This window comes from Hemitrygon akajei, chromosome 24 (assembly GCF_048418815.1).
Source record: "Hemitrygon akajei chromosome 24, sHemAka1.3, whole genome shotgun sequence".
NCBI classification, from domain to species: Eukaryota; Metazoa; Chordata; class Chondrichthyes; order Myliobatiformes; family Dasyatidae; genus Hemitrygon; species Hemitrygon akajei.
The window spans coordinates 25,824,583-25,836,468 of record NC_133147.1 but is presented as its reverse complement, the minus strand read 5'-3'; the positions used below and the strand labels follow the sequence as shown (position 1 = coordinate 25,836,468).

The 11,886-nt window shown below is 44.6% G+C and overlaps 1 protein-coding gene across 1 annotated transcript; it reads right to left on the bottom strand.

Annotated features, from left to right (window-relative positions):
- Window positions 1-8,554: 8,554 nt before the first annotated feature.
- LOC140715679 (probable G-protein coupled receptor 139) lies at window positions 8,555-10,991 on the bottom strand. Its single transcript, XM_073028046.1, has 2 exons — window positions 10,922-10,991; window positions 8,555-9,456 (listed from the first exon to the last, which is right to left on the bottom strand). Exons 1-2 carry the CDS (start codon window positions 10,989-10,991, stop codon window positions 8,555-8,557), a joined length of 972 nt encoding a protein of 323 aa, XP_072884147.1.
- Between the last annotated feature and the right edge of the window lie 895 nt (window positions 10,992-11,886).

Sequence of the window (11,886 nt, the reverse complement as noted above, 5' to 3'; positions counted from 1 at the left end):
CTCCTCCACACAATAAGAATAAGAGTCCAATTTGTTGACTCTACTTGCCGTTTTTGCTGATCTCCAAGGTTCCCAGCATCTCTCGCAAGGACCAATTAAACCTCTCATCTGGGGATAAGGGATAGTCATCGACTTCACGACTCCAAGCATGCTCAGTAGCTCATGTATGTGCCTACTTTCGAAATCTCGTCCTTGATCGTTATATATCCGCCTCGGAAGGCCACAATAAATGGCATACTTCTCCTATATCACTTTAGCCACCTTGGAGACCCTCTGATAATCGGTAGGCAAGACCTGCGCGTATCTGGTATAATGATCCGTAATGACCAAGGCATTCGCCGTGTTGCTGATATCTGTCTCCATTGACAGGAAATCCATTAACACTAGGTCAAGTGGCCTCGCACTCTGCAAGTGGGACAACGGAGTGGCTCTCATAGGCAGCATCTTCCTCCCTATACATTAAATGCACGACTTGCAGTACTCCTCGACCATTGCCAGGGCCATTTATAACAATATAACCATATAACAATCACAGCACGGAAACAGGCCATTCCGGCCCTCCTAGTCCGTGCCGAACTCTTAATCTCACCTAGTCCCACCTACCCGCACTCAGCCCATAACCCTCCACTCCTTTCCTGTCCATATACCTGCCCAATTTTACCTTAAATGACACAACTGAACTGGCCTCTACTACTTCTACAGGAAGCTCATTCCACACAGCTATCACTCTCTGAGTAAAGAAATACCCCCTCGTGTTTCCCTTAAACTTTTGCCCCCTAACTCTCAAATCATGTCCTCTCGTTTGAATCTCCCCTACTCTCAATGGAAACAGCCTATTCACGTCAACTCTATCTATCCCTCTCAACATTTTAAATACCTCGATCAAATCCCCCCTCAACCTTCTATGCTCCAATGAATAGAGACCTAACTTGTTCAACCTTTCTCTGTAACTTAAGTGCTGAAACCCAGGTAACATTTAACCGATCTCTGAGTAATCCATAGGTCTTATCAACCCCCAAATGGCCAGAATCATCATGAAGTGACTTCAACACAATCCTCCGATACTTCTCAGGCAGAACCAGCTGGGAACGGCGAGGCAGGTCCAGAGGCGACGAAACCCGGTAGAGGATCTGGTTCCTCAACTACAATCCGGGACATACGTGTTTCGTACTCTCTGCTGGGGCCATGTCTCCTTTTTCGTCCGCTGACCAAACGGTACCGATACACGGGTCATCTCACTGAGCAGCTGCCACTTCCCAGGACTCAATTCCAGCAATTGGTTTGTCTTCAGAGCAGTCAACTTGCGGAAGCTTGTGGAATAGCATCACCAGAAATTCACAATTGATCTACCACTCAATCCTGCCCTTGCCTCTCTTTTGCCTTCACCGTGATTGGAAAACCGGCCATGGCTTTCACTCCTAGGGCAAGGCTTTTTCACAGAGAGCGGTTAGTACCTAGAGTGGATACCTTACAGACTTTTAAGAGACGTTTAGATATCAAATGAATGTGAGGAAAATAGACATTGTGTAGGAAGAATATATTAGCTAAGCCCTGATTTTGTACAACAAATATTCCACGATCAACGTCACGTTCATCTCATTTCTTCCCCATTCTGATGTTTAGTCTGAACAACAATCGAACCTCTTGACCTTGTCTGCATCCTTTTATCCACTGAGCTGCTGCCATATAATTGGCTGGTTAGGTACTTGCATTAACGGGCAGGCATACAGTTGCATCTAATAAAATGACCATTCCGTATGTACATAGCAACATGTACAAAACAAAAAATAACAGTCAGGACCTTCAGGTTCCTCTTCATTAATTAAAAAAATGGTGTACTCTGATCACAACAGAGGTAGCGTGACGAATTCCCCGAACGACAGTTTAAGACAGTCTTAGACATTGTAGACACTGTAGCCTAGCGGTAAGCCGACAGTATTACAACTCCGGGCGTCGGAGTTCGGAGTTTATTTCCCCGTGGAAGGCGTCGGGCTTACCCTGTTGCTCCGGTCTTCTCCCACAGTCCAAGGACGTACCGGGTAGGTTAATAGGGCAGTGTAAATTGTCCCGTGATCAGGTTAGGCTTAAATCTCTGATGTCTGGAGGGGTGGACGGCTCGAAGGGTCGGGAAGGCTTACTCCTCGCTGATCTGGCAAATAAATGAACGAATGAACAAATAAATAAACCACCAAATAAATCAGAGGATAGATAGATACTGCAGGTAGGTAGACAGATAACATATTAATAAAGCGATAAAGAAGCTCATACACAATGGCCCATACTGGTAGGATGCCAGTTTTAATAATTTTTAATTTTGAATTGTCATCAGTTTTTCGAATAAGGACCTCCGGTTATTTTTCCCATTCAAGTTGTTATTCTACCCACTTCAATCGAAGAAGATAACATAATAACTGATTCATTTTCTCACTGTCGTCGATCTCCGTCTTTGACGGTCGATGTTATACCACCCTCTAGAAAACTAATGCACCACCAATCTTTCACTCCTCATCCCGACGCAGCCATAATCGTCTACTATTATTTCATCTATTCCATGTGCCTAAGGACATGGAATATTTAATCTCTCCAATGTGTTAGTCACAACACCACCCTCGGAAAGTAAATTCCAGGTATACACTTTGTATATATAAAAAAAAACGCAAAACCTTTGACATCTCTATTTAATCCTCGTATAGTTACTTTGAACGGAAGTCCTGTAGCATTCGCCATTGTCGCTCTGTGATAGAGGCCTTTGTTGTCCACTCCATCGACGCCTCTCATGCTTAAGGAGAACAGCTTTAGCTGGATGAACTGAATCAGACATGCTCTCTAACCCAGGCTGTATCTAGGCAAATTTCTTCTGCACCCTCTCTAAAGCTTTCTCATCAGTCTCTTAATGAGGCTACCAGAACTGAACGTAATATTTCAATGGTGGGCTAATCAGTGTTTGAAAGAACTGCAGGAATACCCTGTGGCCCTTGAAATCAAACCCTGCCATTAAGTTCGACCTTCCAAAGTGTATCAAATGACATGTATTCGGAAACTTACTACGTTACCCACCCATGTCCTCATCCATGCTATTTATATTAAAAAAAAATCATCCAGAGCAGGGATCCCAGAACAGGTTCTTGGAGAACACGTTGCCGAACTCCAGGCAGAATACACTCCACTTGACGACCATAAGACCATAAGACATAGGAGCAGAATCGGGCCATAGAGTCTGCTTCACCATTCGAGGCAGAGGCAGAGGCGTTCGAGGCAGAGGGTACCACAGATTCTCCACCCCCTACATGAACAAAGTGGCAAAGCCAGTGTAGGTAGTGACAAGCTTTACAAATAGCATCTATGATGTTATTTAATTATATTTCATTTAGAGATACAGCGTGAACAGGCTCTTCCAGCACTTCGGGCCTCGTAGTGCAGCAATTTATTTACTTAACCGTCACTTAATCACAGGTAAATTTACAATGACCAATTAACCTACCAACCGGTACTTTGGACTGTGGGAGGAAACCGGAAAACCCGCAGGAAATTCATGTAGTTAGGTGGTGCCATGAGCTCTGCGAGGCTGTGCACCTGTACTTGTTAATTCTCATCTCATCAAGAGTCGTAAGTAGAGAGTCACAGTGACATTGAGTACAGCACAGATACAGGTCTATCGGCCCATCAAATCCATGCTGAAGCCATATACACTGCCTACTCCTTACGACCTGCAAGGGGGCCATAGACCTCCATATCTCTATCTAATCTTCTGTTAAACTTGGAAATCGAGCTTTCATGCAACATTTGTCCTGGCAGCTCGTTCCAAACTCTCAGGAGCATCGGAGTGAAGCAGTTTCCCTTCATGTGCCCCTGAAACTTCTCACCCTTGCACCCTTAACCCATGCCGTCCGGGTATAATCCCAGTGAACCCCAGTGGAAAAGGCTGATTTACATTTAACCTATATTTCCCCCTCATAATTTTGTATGATGAAGGCATCCATTAGTCTCGCAAGACCATGGATCAGCACCTGGAAAGTATCCTCTCCAGGGCGCAGGCCTGGGCAAGGTAGTATGGTAGACCGGCAGTTGCCCAAGCAACAAGTCTCGCCTCTCCACGCCACCGATGTTGTCCAAGGGAAGAGGGAAGGGTAAGAGCTGATACAGCTTAGCACCAGTGACGTCGCAGGAGTTGCCAGAACGAGGTTGAAGGCAACGTCGGACTGCCTTAGGGACTCCAGCTCCGGATTGTCCTCAGGGTTTACTCCCGAAGGCTTTCCCATAAGTGGGTATGGTCGCAAGGTTTGAAATCAGAGTTTTCCCTCTCTTAGATGGGCTGCCTTCCCAGGCTGACGAGCTCCATCCAGCCGAAGCACTGGTTTTAAGGCGCCCGCCTTAGCCCCTGCTCCTGTCACCAGAAACTGTTCCGCCGGGCTTAGAGGCTAACCCACACGAGAAGGCCAGGAGTTGGACTTGGTTGTCAGAGACTGAGGCACATGCCGTGAGGAGCACTTTTAGCTAGTGGGAGCTTGTCCCCAATTCCACTCCTCGCCTTGACAACCTTGGAACTACTAATTTTGTATACCTCTAACAAATCTCCTTTCAGTCTTGTACATTCTAACGAAAACTCTTGTGCTTTCACTTTCATTTTATGAAACTTAAGTAGCCCCCGGCAAGCCTCAGGCTCGCTCAGGTCGCTTCCGTCTTGGGGGAGCAGCCTTCGGCCCCGCCAAACTGGGAAATCAGCTTGTGTAAATGCTGTGTGATGTCCCCACCAAGCCCAATAACAGACAGTACACCATATACGATTTAAATGATTACACTTTACATATCTTACTGGAACTATGTACTTAATAGGGATACAATATAAAAGGAAAAGTAAAATGCGCCAAATTTTTCAAAGTCCAACCACTTCGTGCACAACCGCTGGAGCTCAGTTAACGAAGTCTTCTTGCCACCATTCGATCCCCTCAGATCTCCTCGACCCGCCGCCTGGGGCCAACAACGGTGGTCAACCAGACGCTCCACACGAATCTGTCCTCGTCTCCTCTCCTCGCCGAAACCCTGGGCCTCGGACCGCCGATCGGGGTCTGTTCCATCGCCCAGCTTACAGCATCGCGTCTCCTCACTCTCTGACCCCCTCACGCCGTCTCCTCAAAAGCACGCTCAACAATAGCTTACAGACCCACAAGAAAGAATAACATCTATCCCAATTGGTTAACAAATGAATACTATTCTCGTTATCAGTAATTATAACACAAACAAGCTGCGAGAGAAAGCACTCTCTCACTAGTTAACATAACAAAGAAGCATTTTTACTTTTAACATAATAAAGAAGCCATTATTAACCTTAGCAGTAACATAAAAGAAGAAACCTTTTACATGTATTTTAGCTGACACGAGGTTTCGACGTACCAGGGCTGACGAGACCCATCAGCCCGAAGCGACTGGTTTGAAGGCGCTAGTAAACCGACGTTTCCCTTTCTCCTGTCCGTAGAAACAGTTAGGATGGGAGTAGTAGCTCAGTCACGTGTGCAGGTCAGCAGCTGGATTTTGTTATGAGGAGCACACCATTGGGAGCAGTTAATAGGTTTTGAGAGCTTGTCCTTATTTGCACCCCCGACTATAACAACCTTAAGCTAGCCAGGCGGAGTCGGAGGTATTGCTCCTCCAATTTCAGAGTGCCTCTCTCTTAGAAGGTCATGAACCGACATGTCAGAATTGGAGTGGGGAGTCGAACGCAGCAAACGGAATGAAATTTTTACAGGTAACATGGGTAGGAAGAAATACAGCAAAGATATCTGTGAGAGTCGGTGGACAGAGATTTCGGGAGAGCGGATACAGTTGTCAGAAATGGACCAAGTAAACTTAGTGGCAGAGTGGGATAAGAGGTAAATCTGATGAAACTGACGAACTCGGCGTAAATAATGCGCTAATGCAGCACAGAAAAATCTGGGCAGCAATATCAGGGATGTGCTGGAGCATGGCGAGCTCCTGGGATTTCACCCACAATAGTCCCTTTAAACAATAGTTTAAAGGTGGCATGGTGCAAAAAAAAAAATCCACTGAACGGAAGATCAGTGGGAGACCATCGTCTTGTTAACGACAGAGGCCAAAGGAGAATGGTCAATCCTGTTCAAGCTAACAGGAAGGGAAAGGTATCTCAAGTAACCACTCGTTAGAACAGTGTTGTGTAGAAGGGCATCTCCGAACGCACAGCACTTCAAACGTTGAAGCTGAGTGGCCACAGCAGCAGAAGATCATGAACAGGAGTTACCTAATAAAGTGGCCACTCGATATGCAGCACTGCGTAAAAGTCTTGGGCACATATATATATATCTGTATATATAGCTAGGGTGCCTAAGATCTTTGCGCAGTATTGTAGTAATTTTACGTATTGCACTGTACTGCTGGCTGAAAAAAAATGACATTTGTGAGTGATGATAAACCTGATTCTGCTATTGGTCTCCCTTGTGGATTGAGAGTGTGTACGGGCAGGAAGCGGGGAATCATGGTTAGGAAAAGGGAAACAGGGAAGGAAGAGGGAGGGAGGGGGAAGCACATGAGAGATATTCTGCAATAATTGTACTCAGACGATCTTGTCTAGTGTCTCGGGGTTGGGTGTCACTGAAGCCGTGCCACCACCGCCCAGCACCCCTTCTCTGCCATCTCTCTCACATCTCTCCCGCCGCGTTCCACCCTCGCTAATCGCAACATCCTTTCTTGCTCCCAGATTTACAAACTCTCTCTCCGCTTCACATTGACAAATTGACTACTGTGCAGAGGTATTAAGAGTCATAGTAACATACATACGTCTAGGACGTTTCCAGAGGACTGTACGTAAAACTATTCTAGGAAAGAGTGGTCTGTTGTGCGCTGTTTATCTCAACTACTCTATGGGTCTATGCTTAGCTTGTGTAGAAGTTCTCGGTCTTTGCCCCAGATTGGAATATACCAACTAGAACATTAGATCTGAGAGGACAAAAGGTTTAAAGGAGGTGTGTGATGTTTCTGAAGAAACTTACCAGGATGTTGCCCGGATTAGTGGGTGAACTATAAGGAAAGACTAGACGAACTTGTTTGTTTAGTCTGAAGCGTCGGAGGCTGTGGGGAAATCTGATAGAAGGATACAAGAGAGGCACAGATCGTGTAAATAGCAAGAGTCTTTATTTTATCCCAGTATAAATGCCGAGTACTGCAGATTTGAGATTATATTTAAAGGATATGTGTGAATATTAAAGAAAGCTCAGATAAGGTTATGATAAAAAAGACTCCACGTCTTTCTGAAGAAAGGCCTCGTGACAGTTAATTACTGGCTCAATACGGATGCTCAAATTGGAATCATGCAACATGTCATGAGATCATTTTCCAATTGTAATATGTGCAAGGACGCTGAGCACTCAATAGTTGCTTTATTATCCAGCGACTGAAAACAATTGTGTGAGATACTTCATTGGGTTTGAACAGCAATCGGCAGTTCATCAACACAAGAATTCTACAGATCGTGGAAAGTTTGAGTCATGCACGCAAAATGCTGAAGAAACTTAGAAGGGCAGGCAGCAACTACTGAAGGGAATAAATAGTTGAAGTTACAAGCTGAAGCCCTTAATCAGGGCTAAAACGGAAGAGAGAAGATGCCAGGATAAGGAGATGGAGCAGGGGAAGGAGAAGAAGCTAGAAGGAATTAGGTGAACACAGGTGAGGGGGAAGGTGAGCCAGTGATGGGAGGGCGATGAAGTAAGAAGCTGAGAGGTGACAGGTGGAAAAAGAAAATGGCTGAGAAAGAAGGAATATTGTAGGAAATGTGGGTGGACCATGTGAGAATGTGTAGGAGAAAGGGCAGCAGAGGAAAATGATGGGCAGGAGAGGAAAAGAGAAGAGATGAGAACGTATTGTCTTAGGAAATGCAAGAACGGAGAAGAGGAGGTGAAGAGGTTATCGGAATTTGAGAAATCGATGTTCATGCCTTCAGGCATGGGGCTATCTAGGCGGAATAGGAAGTCCACATCTTGAGAGTGTCCACATCGTGTCAGAAGAAGAGGCCATGGATAGAAATTGGGGACCGGACTGTGTTAAATCCTGGTTGTTGCAGACAGAGAGAAGGGCACTCCAATCTACGTCGGGTCTCACCGATGTCGAGGATGCCACTGCAGGAGCACCAGATTCAGCAGATGAACCCGACCGGCTCACTGGTGAAGCGATTAATCAACTGAAAGGACGGTTAGATGACCTGAATGGTGGTGAGCGAGCAGCTGAATGCGCAGGTGTCTGACTTCTTTCGTTTGTAGGGCTAAGTGCCAGGAGAGAGATCGGTGGGGAGGGACTATTTAACTAGGTAATTACGAAGAGAGCCATCATTGCAGAAAGTGGGGGGTGGGGACAGCGGGAGATCATAGGCATCTAATTTCCCAACAAAATCGAAAGCAGTCTGTTAAATTACTAACTATGTTAAATAATGACGGGATTACGTGCAATTCAAGTTAAGCCTCGAGTTCTGAGCAAAATTTATATGTGGTCTAAACGGAACGAGTTAGCACATTTAATACGATTTTTCTTTTGCAGGAACCTGAAACTTCCGCTATTTAGAAAACGAATGTGAAATGTTCCATGGGAATTTCATCAGGACCTTCAACTCTTTCAGGAATTTGTTCTGAGTCACTGCGTAGACAAACGTATTTGTGCAGCAGCTCAGCATCTGAAACACGTTGGCAATTTCCCTCAGGATTAACCTGTAATCATTGGAGCCGTTAATTGTGTAACCAGCTTGAAATCGCTTTAGCAAGAAGTGGAGAACATACGGCATCCACAGAAGGATGAAACATCCCGAGATTGCAAAGAGCAGGACCATCGACCTTCTGCGGCTTTCCATCTCCGGGTCGCTCTGTTTCACTTCCGTGGGATAACTGCGGAGTCTCCGACGGGCCCGACTGGCCATCAGAATGTGACGAACAGTCAGAGCGTTGAAGGAGATAATAAGCAGGAACGGGAGGCAAGGTGTCAAAACACGATCGGTCCAATCAAATGCTTTCCACAGCAGAAAAGAATAAAGGATATCCCGCCGTTTGCAATACCAGGGCACGTTGTCAATGACGTACATTGGTTCGTGCAAAAAGTACCAGGGTATGTTGATTACGCAGCCCAAAGTACAGACGACAGAGACAACAATGCCAGCGGTTCTGTGGGTGCAATACTTTGCTTTGAGTGTGTGCCAGCAGATGGCGACATATCGGTCAAAGGTGAACGTGACCGTTAACCAAACCGAACTGTCTCTGGCAGCGTAAATTAACACAGTGCTGAGACTGCACACGGGGGTGATGGATAGGAAACTACCGGGAAAATAAATAGCGGGAATCCGGTTTAATATCACGGCGGTGATAATTACCAGAAGATCTGTCGCTGCCATGGACACAAGATACCGGCTGATACATCTGGTTAGGCCACAGTTTCCTCGGGACAGGATCACAATGGCCACTATATTAACTGTAAGAGAAACAATTAGATTTTAGTGACAGAATGCTCTCGAAGCAGAAGTAAATCAGAAGCTTGAACGTAGAAATTTATATAGTTTCGCATGTCACCAAACAAACTTAAAAAAAACTTCTATGGATGCTCTGCAATGGAGATTTTCTTATCTGGCATCACGACCTGGTATGGAAAACACATTGACCAGCAAAGAGAACTTTACTTTCTGGGCTTGGTTAATTAACACGCGGTAATCAAATATAGACTCTTTATGGAGTATCCCTGAAGAACAGCACATCGTTAATATGAATATCTGATCAGCTAATTATGTCGCAGCATCGCAATTCATAATAAAAAAAACTTACAGTCATGGCCAAGAGGAGGGGTTCCTAACCTGGGTTACAGGGATCCCTCTGCTAGTGGTAGAGACCATGTCACAAAAATAATCTTTGGGCATCGCTTGGTCAAGAGGTTCAAATGTAGAAGCAAGGTGATCTCAGTGAACTTGACCGTGAATGTTGGTGCCAGACCTGTGGCTTGATTATCTCTGAAGCTGCTGATCTTTTGGGATTTTCACACTGAATAGTCTCCAGAACAATAAGCAATTTTTAAAAATGCAGTGAACGACAGCTCTGCGGACGAAAATCCCTTGTTAATGAAGAAGAGAGAAGGCTAGACTGGTTCAAGCTGACTGGAAGGCGACAGCAACTCAGATAACCATACGTTGTACCCGAATACTCAGAGAAGTGTTAGGTCTCTGTGTCACTTAATGCAGAGTATATTTGCTCCCCAGTTAGCCCATTTCAGAAAATGCCGGCGACATCAGTGCATGAAGAGTTAAAAATTGGATCAAACATTAATGCATGAGGTAAAGACAGCGGTAAAGGCTCATTCACTCATGTTACGGATGCTGCTGCGTGTTCGCAACGTTAAAAATGTCATTTTATTGCGGTATCACCTGCGAAATACTTGCTGAACGTTTAGTATGTCAAGAAAGTTGCCGAAAACAAATGCAGTCAGATTACACTTTTATTTCCCTATTCTCCACATATTAGCATGTCGGTCTTATCGACGTCAGTTTTCCGTAGAACTCTAAACTATTGTTTTTAATGTCATTTCATTCTTGGGTTCATTTTGACTTGAATTGAAGGACAGGGTGGAAAGTCGTCTCCATCTCTACTCGCTCTTGAAACAGGAGAATCTGGAGTCCTACGGTTTTGTAAATATTGGTGAACATTCAGCAGCTGTAGTAGGCTGCAAAGGCCTTATGCACCCTTGACTATGAACCGGACTTTTGCACAGCACTGTGTTTATAATGTATGTTATGTATTTGCTTCATACATATAATGTATCAAAACACTGAAAATGTATCAAAATTTCAAATATCTGCTCAGCCAATCACGTGGCAGCTATTTAATTCATAAAGATCACAAGAGCATAAGGCATAAGACCACAGATACTTAATTAGTAAGAAATTCTTTACCTGGAACCGCGATCACTGCAAGAGCCGTGTAGTAAATTGCGTACACCAGGCCTCTGGGAGGCGCATGCATTTTCCGTGAGGGTATGCGAGACCAATCACACTTTTGTCAATTTCAGAAGGAGTCTCTAATATACTTGACATTTAACCGGGAAAGACAGTTAAATAGGCTCATGTTGTTTACAATTCAATCAGCGGGAATGACATTAATTTAAGACACAGTCAGTGAACAAACATAATAACCGATGTCACAATTAGATTGGCTGCTAGCTAAAGAGCAAAGAGACTTGGTAAAATCCCCACGAGAGTGACTTCCTAAATTAGGAAATTGCTGCAGTTTTTCTCGCTTTCTGATGATTTTGGTGGGTTTTGTGCAGTGGGGTGTGGGTGGTGTGGGGACCTCAACAAAAAATATACTCTTTACCGACCTTGTCATGCCCAACACACCTATCTGAAGATATATTACTTGATTATTTAAATTATATTTATATAATATATAATGCATTTATGTGTAATTTTTATGCTGGTAAGTTTTCATACACACAATGGCCATTTTTAAAATCCAATTACAGACCTGCTCGCCATACAAATATCCGATCATCTTATCACGTGGCAGAAACTCGGTTCATAAGGACCATATGAACCAGAAGTCAGAGAAGCAGATTTAGGCCATTCAGCCCATTGATTCTGCGCTGGCGTTCCATGTAGGCTGATTTATTATCGCATTCCACCACGTTCTCCCTCCTTCTCCTCGTAACCGGTGACGCCTTTACTAATCAAGAACTTATGAATCTTCACTTAAAGTTCACCCTATGACTTTTCCTCCACAGCCGTCTGTGGCAATTCATTCTGCAGAATTGCCACCTTCTGGAGAAAGATGTTACCCTCAACTCTGCTCTAAATGGAAGTCCTATAATTCTGATGCTGGTCCTAGACTCCACTACTGTAGGAAGTATCCTCTCCAGTTC